The 16017-nt window shown below is 39.4% G+C and overlaps 1 protein-coding gene across 2 annotated transcripts in view; it reads right to left on the reverse strand.

Moving 5' to 3' along the window:
• si:ch211-266o15.1 (zinc finger MYM-type protein 4) overlaps nucleotides 1–16017 on the reverse strand; it is a 126226-nt gene that overhangs the window by 12132 nt on the left and 98077 nt on the right. The window contains exons 23-25 of one of the 2 annotated variants that reach the window (XM_060933642.1): nucleotides 7724–7853; nucleotides 994–1145; nucleotides 317–431 (exon numbers count right to left, since the gene is read on the reverse strand). In XM_060933642.1, coding sequence (XP_060789625.1) covers nucleotides 317–431; nucleotides 994–1145; nucleotides 7724–7853 — 397 coding nt within the window. Of the gene's footprint in view, nucleotides 1–316; nucleotides 432–993; nucleotides 1146–7723; nucleotides 7854–8107; nucleotides 10122–10661; nucleotides 15736–16017 lie in introns of those variants that run through there. The other variant, XM_060933640.1, reaches the window with a different exon arrangement.

The following is a 16017-nucleotide window of genomic DNA, read 5'->3' on the forward strand; positions in this document are numbered from 1 at the left end:
TGTCGTGCAAGATTTGCCTTGAGGCAAGGCTGCCTTTTTCCGGGATCCACGATTTATCAATAGTTTTGTGCTTGATGATAAAAACAAATTTATATTATTTACCCCCCCTGCTTTATTAATTCACTTTGGTCGTTACTAATGATGTATATTTTAAAGCATTACAAAAAGGCACTACATACACTTTAACAGAACCATTTACTATCTGTGTGTGTATATATATTAAAAATAAAAAAAAAAATATATATATATATATATATATATATATATATATATATATATATATATATATATATATATAAAAATAAAAGTGCATTACCACTTGGTGTTAAGTTGCATTCCCAGTCTTTTATCAGCTTGGTCATGTCTGCGGTAAACTGGTTATAAAGAGGATCCGTGAAGATGTTCTCCAAGCGGCCATTTTCAAGAAGGTACTGTTTGAGAGATAGACAGACAGTAAAATGACAAAAAAAAATAGCCAAGTCTAAACATACAGGTAATAAAATTAAGTTTAAAAAAAATCCACGAGTCTTCGTTCATGCTAGAATTTTTTTTACTTTGAAAAATTATTTATTAAGGGAAACCATATATTAAATATAAAATGGCCATAATAACAACATTAGTAAATGATGAGTATGAATAAATAAATTTTAAAAAAGTTTTCTTTCAGTCCTATACTGCAATGAAGCATGCTAAAACATACTGTCCAAATTTAGGAAAGCGAAATCATCATGCAGCTCGAGAACCATAGGAGAAAGATGATGAGCCTCGCCCTGTATCTATGTGTTAAATGGAGTTCCACAATCTGGGGGCAAGAACACTGAAAAATCTTGTCTGACAGGGCAGTAGGATCAGACCAAAGTGACTCAATTGTGTGATCTGAGCAGACAGTTGCAACTATGAGGACCTTGGCAGCTGAATTATAAACATATACACGCACAGACACACACAGAAGCTTGATGGATTATTAAAGTAAAACGAGACTGAAAATCAGACCTGCTGGATGCCCAAGCACAGATAGTAGACACTGTCAGGTGCATAAGATTGGCCATTTGGCCTGCGAACTTCACTGACGAAATGACACAAAGCTTTGCTGAGCTCTTCAGAGTTGCAATCCAACACATCCTCCTTCACAGTGAGAGGGCTCGCTAAAATAAAACAAACAAACAAACAGAGATGGAGAGGACAGTAAGGCTACGTTCACACTGCAGGCTGAAGTGACTCAAATCCGATCTTTTCGCCCATATGTGACCTGTAACCGATCTTTTATTGACAATATGAACGACACAGATCCGATTTTTTCAAATCCGACCCAGGCCGTTTGGATATGTGATCCTAATTCCGATTCCTATCCGATCTTTTCATATGCGACTTCAGTCTGAACCGCCAGGTCGCATTCATCCGACTTGCACGTCATCAACAAGCCACAAACGTCACTATTCTGCGCTGAAGTAGGCCGCAGGTCTCTCAAAAAAAAAAGTTACAACAACATGGCGCATAATCACGGGCGCAGACAGAGGGTGGGACTCGTCCCACCCAGATTTAAATTCACCTCGCTCGGTCCCCCCCACTTATAGGGAGGAAAAACGTCTATGCTGTCTTTCTTTGCATAAGGCAAACCTCACGGAAAAATCAAAAGACTAATTACCATTCGGTTTATTGAGGTGCACAGCAGTGTATACATAGTTGCAACAACTCACATAAAACAAAACAAAGACTGATATTCGGTTGGTTGAGCTGCGCAGACTGCGCAGGTTGCGAGCTCGAGCTTGGTTGCTATGGTTACTAACAACAAGTTTGACAGGCATATCGGGGTTGGTTTGCTGGCAGCTTTGTCCCCCCCAGTTTTTTGTCCCTCCCAGTTCAAAAAACGTATCTGCGCCCCTGCGCATGACATCAATGCGAGGGACGCTTCGGGCTGTGAAGGTTCTGAATCTTCTCAATGGAAGGACGCAGAGGTTAGGGAGCTGATTTCCATTTGGGGGGATACAGCTATTCAAGCTAGATTGGATGGGTCATACCACAACCGGGCGGTTTTACTTCCGTAAACACTGGCCATGCTCACTGCGTGTGACGCCGTCGTATCCTGCAATGCGCATGCGGAACACTTTTAGGTTGCTTTTCGTTCATACTGAGGATCACATACAAGTCGCATATATTTGTTAATGTGAACGACCTCACAAAAAAATCGGATTTCACAAAAAAATCGGAATTGAGCATTAAGCCTTGCAGTGTGAACGTAGCGTAAATGTCAGTAACACAGTGGGTCACTGCAAGAGTGACATTTAGCACTGATACAGTCCTCTGGGGGAAAAAAAACACAAAAGACAGAAAAAAGCAGAAACTTAAACTACTTAATAAAATTAGAAGCAACGTACAATACTAATACTTGAGTACATGTCAAAATGTTAGTTTTGCTTAAAAGTAGCGAAGTAAAGGTTAAAACTGATGAACATTCATTCTTAAATAGAAACATCTCAAAATATATTGCTAGCAAAAACCTGAAAGTGCCTTTTTCCACAGGTTGACACAGATCCTTGAGGTCTTAATGAAATGTCTGTGACACGCTTTGGTCAAAATATGACAAGGATAAAGCACCACACCTCTCTTCCCATCCAGCTCAAAACGACCGATTGGAGTGCCTGTTCCTTTAAATGATAATGAGCCACTGCTCACCCCACCCCCTTCCACTTGTGACATTTAAAGCAGAGCCAAATCTCAACAGTTTGTTGAAGGACATGTTTTCTGAAAGTGTCAGCCCAACAAAATATTATAGTCAGATAAACAAAATATTGTATTATTAAAAATGAACCTGATAATTGTTCACGTGGTGAAACGTGTAAGGAGAGGTCTATTACCTATAGAAAGAGTCTTCAGTGCACTGTAACATTCAGTAACTTTCCGGTTTCTCAGTAACATGACAGTCTGTTTGTTTGTTTTTTTTCAGGGATGCAAACACAACCATGGTCAAAAAAGAGTGAGGTAGCGCGGCGACACGGACCCCCCCCCACCACACACACACACAAAATATCAGTCAGACTTCATTACGGTCCATCCCGACACAAACGAATTTCGCTTCGCTCTCATTGACTTTGAAAGGAGGCGAAATTCGTCAATATTTTTGCTCAATTTAGACAGCCTAAGTGACTGTAATGTTGTGGCTACCACGGATGGATGTATGCACCACGAACTCATAACACACACATGGGTTACACATTACCATTTGCAGGGGCTTCAAAGTTTGGGAGAATAGCAGGGTACAAATAATTTACAGCAGGGTGCAAAATGGTAAAATGTCTGCCAGCGGCAGACATAATGCATATATATATATATATATATATATATATATATATATATACATATATATATATATATACATAGACAGAGAGAGAGAGAGAGATGCAAGTACGAATTTTTCATGGGGCGGGATGGTTTGGAACAGATCATCTAAAATTGGGATAACATTTATCCGGGACGGGTATTTGAGGCGGGTCGTCTAGCTTAAGCTTGATTAGCGTTGTTACACATGCCAGTGTTTCCCACAGAAATTTTGGAGACTATGGGGGCAGCCCATGGGGGGGTTGTTTAAAATTGAGTGATATGTTAAATTATTAAGTTATTACTGAAAAACTATTGATTAAAAAAACAAGAGACACTGAGAAATGGTCCTATAAACAACTTTACCAATATAAAAGATTACCAAGACTACAAAAATGCAGAAAAATAGGCTTTACTTATCCAAATGCACCTGTTGGTTCAAAAGTTAAAGTGCAGAGAACCTCACAGCACAACATGAAGTTACCTTAAAATATAACAAATGCCTCAGCTTTCATGTAAAAAAAAAACTTAATACTAGTACTGCGTGCAGGCAGTCTCTCCTGAAGACTAAATTAAACAATAATTATAAACTAATAAAATAAATGGCTCAGGCTTCATAGAAGAAAAAAACAATTTGAACAGAATCTCACAGTTATGATGCTGAAGCTGCCTAAACAATGGAAAATAAAATACCATTTTGGCAAAAACGTTGGCATCCATTAATTTCTTGTATTAAGTAAAAAAAAAAAAAAAATGTTGCCAGATACTGCTGACGTTTTACAGCCCAAAATATGTTCAAAACCCGCCAAAATGCACTTAAAACCGCCCAATCTGGCAACACAGCTAATGGCTGCACTCATGTCGAGGATGTAAACAAAGTTGATGTGGCAACGGACATACATGACATAGTGGATGTAATTTACGTTCACTTTTTTTGCCGTCAGAAATATTTAATATTAAATTTAGTGACTCGACTGACAATAGCTGGCAGCATAACAAGCCACAGACGGCGATTTGCCGCTAGTGACCGGCTACTTTTGAGACCGCTGCATTTGATCACTCGATGTTCTAAAATAGCAGCTAGTCGGGTGCTAATAGTTAGCATTTTAACTAAGCCAGACAGCCACAAGCTTTAATAAGACCAATTCTTGCACGTATAGAACGGTATTACGGCACTTAAATATTATCTAGGAACAAAAAACAATAGTCATTAACCCATGTAGACACTACGTTGAGAACATATACAGTCATCATGCAACTCCTCAAATAACATTACGTTTATCAGGCATTTTTTACCCCAAGGATAGGTCATGGCTAATATGGTTGGATGAAGGAGGCTAGGTTACGAGAGACAAAGTTTATATATATATATATATATATATATATATATATATATATATATATACATACACACACACAATTATTTTAACACTTACGCTTTGATTGTAGACGAGTAAATGACTTCCACTTCAACGCTGATCGTTTACTCCCAGTCACCGAGGCTCCAAAGAAATACACACTAGTAGATGAAATTCAGCAAGTTGATAAATGAACACACCTATCTGAGGAAAAGCCCAGGAGTCACGTTCCTTAGCAACCAGATTGCCTAGCCATCGGTTCCATCCACTGACAGTGTAGCAGCTAGCAGTTTGTAACGGAACGCTGTTGAATATTATAATAGCAGCCAGCAGCTACACTGTCAATCTTACTATCTCTGCTGTCAATGGTTCCATATATCCACCAGGGGGAACCAAATGTTGTATGGTCTGCACAGTACTCGGGTCTATCATTACTACCAGAGTGGATTACCGGAGAGCAACCCCCCCCCCCCAAAAACCCTCTTCGGATCTGCACAAATTACACAAGTCGCCCAAAATGCCAGGGAAAAAGCGGAATGCGCCGAAAAGCGCGCCGTAAAAAAAAAATTGCGGGGGGGGGGGGGGGGGGGGGGGGGGGGGGCTCTTAACTTTATATTTAAAAAAAGGGGGGGCAGGAATAGGACTGACAAGTTTCTAGCTGCTACAACAGGAACTCTTGTCTCACAAAGCTATCAAATGTTAGATGTAACTATAGATGGATAAAAGCATGACAGTCAATTTTAAAAAAATGTGCAATTAGTACAATTTCTGTTGTGTAAAAGGAATGTGGGGAAAAATGCTGTGGAACATGCTAGCGGTAGCAGTCAGGTCACATCACACCATACACACCACTTGATATACTGCAAGCCCACTATAATTAACTCCTCTACTATGGACTTCCACATATAACGAACTAACTTCGTGTCCCCTGTCCTTTTAAAACAATGAGTCGGAGTCTTAAGAGAGAGTGCTCAGACAGCATAATATCCCCCGCTGGCAACTAGGCCATAACTCAGGTAAAATGTGACTGAATTGAATGAAATTGCAATATGCGTATTACCGACAAAGAATCCTGTCAAGTTTCGTGAAATTCCTCCAAAAATTGTGAGAGGAGTTGATGTCAGAAGGCAAGCACACCTTCATGAAATTGTGAAAGTACAAGGTTGTTAATCAAGGGCCATAACTCTGATAAAATGCGACTGAATTGAACAAAATTACAATATGCTTATTACCAACATATAACAATGCGTCTTGTCAAGTTTCGTGAAATTTCTCCAAAAATTGAGAGGGGAGTTGATTTCAGAAGAAAAAACATACTCTCATGAAATTGTCAAATTATAATTGTTAATCAAGGGCTGTAACTCTGGTAAAAATGTGACCCAATTTAATGAAATTACAATACATGTATTACCGACATATACCAAAGAATCCTGTCAAGTTTCATGAAATACCTCCAAAAACTGTGAGAGGAGTTCATTTCAGAAGGTGAGCACCCTTCCCTGGACGAACGGATGGACGTCGCCACGACATAATCCCCCTTTGGGCCTTTCGGCCAGTGAGGGATAAAAACAAACGCACAACCATCACTGAGCCATGCACTCCCCCCCACAAAGACAAACAATAAGTAATCAAGTCCGCAATCAAGTTAGCAATACATGTTAACACCATAAAACAAAGGCTGAACAAACCTCACTTAGGTGTTAATCACTAACAATTATTGAGAACACCGATCCTTGACTTAAAAAAAAATTCCTTAAAAAGACAGACACTCTTACGAGTTAAAAGCAGTTTTACTCAAGTCTTTACTCCATAAGCATTGTTGTCATGGCTACTCGTGAACTTAAGATACTCGGTCAGAAAATGCAGGTGATAGATGGATGTAATTGCTGGAAGAGCTTTATTTAAAAACATGCTGGTGAACAGATCAAATCAGTGATCAAAAATCAGAGCTGAGAAACAGGCAACGGTCAAGTGAGGCACAGACAGGATATCAGTAGCGGAGACAAAGGGCAAAATCCAAAATGGAATCGGAAACCAGAATATCAACACGATGTTACAAAAGGCTTGGTAATGTGAGAGACAAGGCACACAGCGTGTGTATTTCGCAAAATCTGTGTGCAGTGAGAGTCCTTATAAGCATGCACTGTGATTGCACGCTAATCTGGAACAGGTGCGTGTAATTAGTCCTAATGGTGCGCCACGTGTGCACGTCAGTAGCAGTTTGAGGATGTGACACCGTCAAAGACAAACTTTGTGTCCTGGAGTGTCTAAAGCACAGTGAGAAATCAACAAACTTGTCTAAAGAGTATGATATCCCAAAAAATTCAATTTTAACTTTGAAAGCAAAAGAAAATGAGCTCTGAGACTTCATCCATAACTGCAATCAGCATAATGGGGTGAAAAGAAAGATGATGTGGCAAGCAAACTACAGCAAGTGTGATTCATTTCCTTCACTTAAGAGCAAAATATTTCCTTTACTTCGTAAATATCCAAGTGAATTAAGTGTAAATGTAAATTAAACACAGTTGATCTTGTTTTAGATAAGAGCGAGTGTCTGGTGTGACAAGTGGCTCCATTTCAGTATTACGAACTATTTAGATGTCCCCCAAGGAGTTTGTTATAGCGGGGTTGCAGTGTACTTTCATACAGCAGGACAGCCTGTGTTTTTTTATCCCTTACGTAGATAATGATGCATTTTAAAGTGCATCCTCCTCCAAAATGTGCTTCTAAATATAACAAAGGGCTGAAAACTTCAGAAACCTGTTTCAACTAACAATGACTAAGAATCTATATTTCTATTTTTGTCCTCTATGGGACAAAAATAGACGTACATTTTTCCCCCTTCTGTGGAACAATTAATGACTTAATTCTTAAAATCAGCTGTCTCAGAGACAAAAGAAAAAACATTCATGTTTCTTCACACTTGAGCACTTTGTCCCAAGACTGTTGCTTAGCAACATCACTGCTGGAGACAGCACACTGGGTGCTGCACATAAGAGCATAAAATAAGAATGTTAAGTGTTGAGCAGCAGCACGTGGGTGAAGCTCACCGCCGGAGTGTTGAGTCCTCCACTGCACCCAGCTGGCCCAAGCTTTCACTCCGTACATGTGCTGGAGTTTGGAGCTGGATGGAGTAGAAACCACGCCGCTCACCACATCTGTTACTGAACGCCTCCGTCCCTGAAAGAAAGGCAGAGAAATTATTTAGGCTTTACACAAACAGTGCAAACCATCTGCAAGGAACACAAGTGGAATACATCACAAGGCTGTGACTCAGTTAATTACAACCTGGATTCACAGCATTTAGAGCTGACATTTAGTCTGATGAAGATGCCAACAAGATTAGCATAAATAAGTGAAGTCAAAACAGCAGACAACGTTTAAATTGTGCATTTCAGGTTTAATATAAATGTGAATGAGAAAAAAAAACCCAAAACACCACATTGCAATGAAAATATGTGAAATAAAAGTATAATATGATAACCTAAAATGTATTACATTTCCAGAGTACATTTTGAGGTCAAGTCTCAATTTGAACTGGGGTGGGGGGTGGGAGAATCTTCAATAAGCTTTAGGGCTAAACAAACAAAAAATACATCATATGAAAGGAGACAAAGTTCTTACTTGTTTAAAAAAAATTTAAATAACAATTTAAAAAAAAATCTGGACACTGAAATTGGTCCTTAACAGTTCACAGTGAAATTATAGTGTCACAAAGCAAAAAAATCATTAATTCACAACAGGACGTGAACAGATTATTATGAAAGAGCTAAATATATCATCTGTAGAGTCATTCTTAGAAAATAAAACAAATCTGGTCTTGATGTCAGAAATGCTTCAAGTGAATCACATCAAACTAACAATCACAAATAAAGGGTGCATTTTAGGCCTTATAACAGAATCAAGCACTTGGAGCAAGTGTCTTTTCATGAAATTGAATTACACCACAACGGTGCAGAATTCTAGATTTTCATTAATGCAGAGATGTTGATTAATTTTCTGTTATGAGTGTAATTCTAATCAAAGATAGTGTTTTATTACATTGTCATTTTGTGCACCAACTCGTTCACAGGAACTTGTATTGTGGCTCGACAACTAGATAGAACAATAAACTAGCTGGTATTGATTGTGTGGTAACAATAAAATCATTCCTTTGATTTTTTTTTTTAAAGATGCTGTCATTTAACAGCAGAAAAAAACCAACCAACCAAATAACTGATGTTCTGGTGAAGCTTTATGTAAAATGTTGACTTAACATTTTATGCAAGAAAAATTTTTGAGGTAAAGTTATTCCTATACATTTTCCACTGTGGGGAAAGTCAATTTTTTATTCATCTTATTAGCTTTAAAGGAGAGTTTATAGCTGTTATAACAAAATTGTTTCACAGACCTTCCTGAACAGTAAATATAAACTCATCTCATCATCTCTAGTCGCTTTATCCTGTAGTGTGAATGGTTGTCTGTAAATATAAACTGATTTAAAAAAAAAAAGTGATACTCATTCTTGAACACAAATGAAAAATCTTAAAACTGCCATGTTCTAAGAGGAACTGAACACTTCAGGATGTGCTCTTATTGGAAAATAATCACCTCTGGCAAGGTAATGGCCCCAAAGTAACACGAGTGCATCAAGACATTACTGTCTAACTGTTTGGTCATTTAAGGTGTTTAACAACATAAGGAGGCTGTTGTAATATTACTATTAAGAACAGCCATATTCAATTTTTTCATTTTTGAATCCAACAGCCAGCAAATATGCTCAACTATGGAGCTGGCAGCTGGGGGGAGAAACGTTGGCCAGTTTCACATCAGAAAGTGTTCTCATCTTCTGAGACTAATGCTACTCTTGAGCAACCAGGTGTGGACAAAAATCAGGAGAGAAATGAAAAGAAAAAAAAAGGGAAATAAAAGATGTCTTCTCACACCAATATCTGCCTTCTAGTTGACCTGGGAATATCCAGTCTAACATCACCACCTGTCATCTGTAATATGCACCTTGTTTTTCTTCAAAAGATTCTTAAACTCTCGCCTAATCTTCCATTCAATTCTCCTCCAAATCAGACATGGTCCATTTCAACGTGTAGATAATATACAAGCATTATAGTCATACATGGTGACGCCGTCTTCTTTTACAACGAGGTCTTTTTGCAGCAGCCTCCATAGCGGCAACTTCACAAAGCTCTTCCTCGTCACTTTCACTGTCCAGCTGCCTTGAACCCTTCCTCTTCCTTTTCTTTGACATTATGGTGTTATGGACATAATTTTTGATGTCCCTCCATGTTCTTGTCCTGAGCGCCTCCGGCTCAGTCCTAATGCAGTCCAGACAGTCCTTTTTTCCTGGCACTTTACTGGTGGATATATAATTTCCCAGTTGCCTCCTCACAGCTCGTTGTTCTTCCTTCTTCCATTTTTGTCTTTTGCATCTTAGGGCAGCAACATGGCCAAGACCTATTATACAATAAAGAATTAAATTACAGGGAAATTATTTTGCTGCATTAACACGGAAGTTAGATGTTATACAATAACACTTAATTTTTGTTAGCTTCTACAGGCCTGCCAACCCTGAAGATGAATAATGTGTAGACCTGATGGCAGGGAGGAGAGACAATACTTTTTCAGTATAGTTCATTAGTCCACAAATCACTTATCTAAGATTAACTTACAGTAGAAAAGTTTACATATATTTATCCTATTCTTAAAAAAAAAAAAAACACATGGCTATTAATACCAAAGTATAGAGATCTCTACTTCCAGGGGATTAGTCAAGATCAGAATTTTTAAAAATATACATTCACAACCGTCAACAATTGCAAATTCAGATGTCGATTGGCTCATCTGGCAATTTTTAATTGGGGGGACGGAATACTGTACTGTGTTTAAGTGATAACCGTGACAGAGCTCCAACGTAAAACGCATAGAGGTTGGCAGGTCTGCTTCTAAAAATCCTGCATAACATTTCATGTGTAAGAAAATAAAATAAGAAAATACCTGTGTCCTCGGATGCACCAGTTCCTTCGTCCATTGTTTGCAACATTTTGCAGATTTTTGCCAATTCTGAGAAGTTTTCATCCAGCGTTTGATGGTCAAAGCTGTCGTCGCCCACAAGTGTAGCTAATTGATGCTTTTCACTGCCATTAAGGCTCAGTATTTGGAAAATAGTAGCCACGTACTTGTGTGTATGAACATGAGGCTTGCTTAGACCACAATTTTGGGCCAAGGCTCTTATGCAGTCATGTGCTCTTATATGAGCATCAGCCATCGTTTGAGCAAACATATAAGGATTGTCCATGGGAACACCTACACCCTCACGGTATTTGATAAGGATATCCAGAGATGAGGCCATCCGTTCAGTAAACAAAACAGGAATGCAACTTCCATCTTTACAAGTGACTCCCACTCTTATTAACACACCATTAAGAGCTCGTTCCAGCTTTGTTAGGGGTTCAAACATTTCATCATGGATAGGCTCTTTGTCCCTCTGTATGTAATCCTCAAGCAGCATTTTCTCAGCAATGCTCCTTCGTCCTCTGTTAAATAGTGTCATTTCAGCAAGAAGGCTTTTACATAGTCTTTTCCATGAATCACGATTAGGATGCTCCACAAGATCCAATCTGGCTTTGTCTTCAGCATTTTTCAGGAAATTCTGTAGTTTGACAACATCATCTACCAGATGTATAATATCCCCCTCAGTCTGTTTACAAGGACTTGTAGCGTGAATTTGTGAAGGTTCATAAGAAAACCAAGCTGTTCCCAGCAGCTCCATGAATTTTTGAGCTTGATTTCGAGCTTCATCTCTAATATCATTCTCTCCCAAAGCAATTTCAGTGGCCCACTTCAAGTAAGAACCCATTTTAAATGCTACGGATTTTTTAAACTTGTTAGTGTGTGGATCAAAGCCCCCAATCTTCTTGGCAGCTTCCAAAGCCAAACTAAACCTGGATTCAGTACACACTTGATACAGATCCTGAACATTGTGATCCAACTCCCTCACGGCCAACATAAATCGACCTAGTGCCCTCATTTTCTTCGATATGTATCCGTTTCCTTCCATTTCATGCCCATGTTTTTCATAAAATCTATTTCCTAATTTGCAGATTAAGGCATCATTCCTTAGATATTTTGAGATGTCATCATCTCTCATGTTGCAAACAAGAGTTTGGCAGCCCTCAGACAAGTCATGCAAGGCAAACTTCTTACATAAGGCTGAATGAAACGTTCTTCTGTGACAGGGCTTTTCATCATTCTTCATGTCACATGATCTTTCATGTCTCCACAGTTCATGCTGGAGAAAAAAACCCAGACAATGAGGGCATGGTTGGTAGGAAGTCAACAAATCATACTTCTTTTGCCGCCTCTGTGGGATGATTTCCCCATTTCCAGTTTGCTGAACTTTGATGTTATGCTGGTAATTACCTCTATTACGGAGCTGTTTAAGTAAGCATTGTCGCAGTTTGGATCCCTTCGGAAAGCTGAGGGCACGGGCTACGTCCGTTTCTTTTGCATGGTTCCGTGACAAGTGCCTGGCTATTTTGATGAAGGGTTTTGTACAATACACACAGAATTGTTTTTTCCCACTTTTTGCTGTTCTTGTTCTGAAAGGTAACACTTCTGACTTTGAATAAGAGACCTTAGACTGTTGAGATCCAGAAGATTGTGCTGCAGGGTTGGCAGATGGCTCTACACCATTAATGCTGCAAAGTAACTTTTCATTCTTATCTGGGTAAGACTGTGATCCATTTGAGATGACCGCGTACAGTCCAGATTCATTACCGTCCACATTTTCACCACCTTCTTGACTAGTACTATGGGCACATGACTCAGGCTTGAGATTTTTGCTGGGTTTATTTGACACTGGACAGTTTTCTTGACATGCAAATAGTGCTGCAGTAGGCCTGTCGATGCAACGGTCAACTAGGTTAGTGTTTTTAGCACAAGAAATCCAATTTTTCTCAAGAAGCCCAATAAACTCTTTAACATTAGCAACAGTCTCTGTGTCACCCTCCATAACATTCTCACCACAAATAATTTCAGCTGCTTGCCTTATGGAATTGCCAATTTTTATTGCCAGAGATGGCTTTTCAAATTTGTTCAAAGTTTCATCAAACCCACTAACTATTTTTGCACCTTTAATGACCAAATCAAACCTGGATGGAGTGCACACATGGTGCAAATACTGAACACTTCCATCTAACTCTTTCACAGCTAGCATGAATCTAGCCAATTCCCTCATCTTCTGCGTTATATATATTTGACGCTTTTTATCATGTCCAAGTTTGACAAAAAGCCAAGCACCATACTTGCAAATTAGAGCATCATCTCTTAAATGATGCAAGACACTGTCTTGCTTCATACTATGAATGGCTTCTTCCAAATCTCCAGAAACACTACCCTGCAGTGGAAGCAACTTGGAGGATACAGTCCTTTTAAGGCAAACGGGGTTGCCATTTGTTCTCATTTGGCAACGTCTTTCGTGCCTCCACAGTTCATGGCGGATATAAAATGCCAAGCAATACTGACAAGGCAGGTACACGCCCACAGAATAATCTTTATTTGCTCGTTTTGAGGTGATGAGCTCTCCACTTCCATTTTTAAGAACTTCAACATTATGCTGATAATTCCCTTTCTTTCGAAGCTGTTCAAGTACAAAAAGGCGTTTTTTAGACCCCTTTCGAAAACCAAGAGCATGTACTACATCCATTTCATTTGCATGTTTTTGGCTCAAATGCCGTGCCATTTTGATGTAAGGTTTTTTACAGTAAAGACAGAACTGCCTTTTCTTCCCTAAACCCTCACAATCTGGTGTTTTGTTTAAACTTATCTGTTGGAACAGCACTGATTTGGAAGAAGCGGTACTACAGGTTAAACTTGAACTAGATTGTGGACTGGACTTCAGGCTCGAGTGTGATCCAGAACATTTTTTGAGCTTTAGGGTGGATGCTGTATCGGTTTTCGTGCAAGATGATGAGCTAAAAGTGGAGTCTGCATCAACAATCTCAAAAGACTTCTTTTGATATGTCAAGCTTTCTGCAGGAGGCCTGAGTGAACAGTCATCTTTAATCAGATTGCAATCAAGTCCACTTGAGGCATCTGAATCCAGACTCTGGGAGATGGTACTGGGCATCTGTGGTATAGACTCTGTATTAGCCTCAGGACTGCTGCACTTCATACTGGATGTGAGACAGGGTTCAACAGTAGGTTTCATGTTGGACTCAACACCTTGGTAACAGAAAGGTTCAGGAGTAGGAAAGACACTAGTTTCAGAACTAGACTGAAAAACTGGCTCAAAGCAGGGCTCGAAACTAATCTGAAGACCAGGATCTGATTCAGGATAAGGCAGAGGGCTAGTTTCAGGGCTGGATGAGAGGCACAATTCAAAATTTGTCTGACTGGGACTTTGTCTGCATTCACCACAGAGGAACCTACTTTGATGATGAGATTTGGGACTACAACAAGGACTGGTTTTCTCAGCTTGTGTGCAGGATTCAAATTTAGATTGAAATGTAGGTTCATGACTCAACATGAATGTGGTTTGACTGCACAATTCTGGACTAGGTGGTTCCCTAAGATCACATCCCACACTGGACGGCAAGGACTCAAAACCTGGTTGAGTAGGATGTGCGCTTGGCATTTGCTTGACACTGGGCTGGTGGCAAGGTTCAGCATTCAGATTTGCCTTGCTAGATACATCAGTGTACACCATACTAGATACAAGACATGATTCAAGAGTAGTTTTTACATTAGATTCAACAATGCTGTAATATTCAGGAGTACAGGATAGAGTGGTTTCAGGATTGGACCTCAAAACTTCTTCAAAGCAGGAGTCAACACTTGGATGACTAGGACTTGATTCAGGATAAGGCAGTGGGCCAGGCTCAGGGGTGGGACACAGCTCAAAACTTGTCTTACTGGTCTCTGGATTGTTTTCAGCAGAGATTATGAGGGTACTCTGGCTGAAAGGTATGGGATTAGGGTGAACAGGACTTGATAACTCATTGGGCTGTAGGTGGGATTCAAAACGAGATTGAGGGCTAGGTTCAAGACTAGATGAAAAGGTGCATTCATCAGAGAAATCTGCTCTAGGAGCCTGACCAAGATCAGAATTGTTTGGAAGGAAGGGTTCAGGACTAGGCTGACTAAATACATGACTTGGTCCAAGGCAAGGTTTTAGATCTGGTTGGTCAGAAATTTCAGGACTTGACTGAGTACTTGAGAAAGAGCATGTTTCAAAATTATTTTGGGAGATGAGCTCAGAACTGTCAATGGCACTAGACTGGCTGATTAATACAAGATCAGGATGTGACCTGGCTTCAGAGCCAGACTTTGGACTTTGTAACTGGTCCAGGTTTAGTCTGACAAGTGGCTGCACATTTAGTTCTGGAGTGGGTTGAAAGCTGGACTCATGTTTAGTGTCCAGCTGTTCCAAGGACTCTGAACAAGATTGTGAAATAATTTTTGTCCTGCATAAAGACTCGTGTTTCTCCAGCCCTTCCCGGAGAAAGAAAGCTAGGCAATATTGGCAGGGCAAGTAGTCCATGGCAGACCTTTTCCTTTTTGTTCGTTTTTGCATAACTATATCCCCATTTCCATTCTGAATGACTTCAATGTTATGATGATAATTGCCTTTTTTGCGAAGCTGGTCAAGTAGCATACATCTTCTTTTAGATCTTTTAGGAAAGCTGAGGGCATACGCGACATCTGTTTCATTTGAATGTTTTCGCTCCAAGTGCCTTGCTATTTTAGTATTTGATTTTTGACAGTAAACACAGAACTGCTTTTTGGTGCCTGATGCCCGAGCTCTAACTGCTCTATTCCCCATTTTTAGAATTGGCCTTGAAGGTATCATTGACCCAGAGGACGAGGTGAGCTCTTCACCATATTTAAATGTGTCTTGTGCTTCATCAAGCTCATCATCAATTGGAGCGCATTCTGAGCTTATGAAAATATGTTTCCCATGTGTTCCATCATGACTGAATTGCTCTAAATTCACGTCCAAGATGGACTGTGCACAATCGGCTACATCCAGTTCTTCTTTGAAATTCTTCGGTTCTTCAACATCAGATCCCTGATCAAGATGGGAAAGAATAGCATTTAATATGAATGAATTATATTAAAGGGTGTAAAACATTTTAAAATAACATTTGGATAATCTTGAAAATATTTAGATAAAACAGTTATAATATAATAATTTTGGAAGCACTGAAAGCATATACTGAGAAAGTATGGCGCAGGCTATAAAGTTCATTGGCTCTACTGTAGAAAGATCAGTTTGGCCTAATACACTCACGTGCTTCCAAAAATCTATTTCCTTTTCACTTTCAAATGGTATGTTTTACTTGGGTTATAA

This window comes from Neoarius graeffei, chromosome 11 (genome assembly GCF_027579695.1).
Source record: "Neoarius graeffei isolate fNeoGra1 chromosome 11, fNeoGra1.pri, whole genome shotgun sequence".
Taxonomy (NCBI): domain Eukaryota; kingdom Metazoa; phylum Chordata; class Actinopteri; order Siluriformes; family Ariidae; genus Neoarius; species Neoarius graeffei.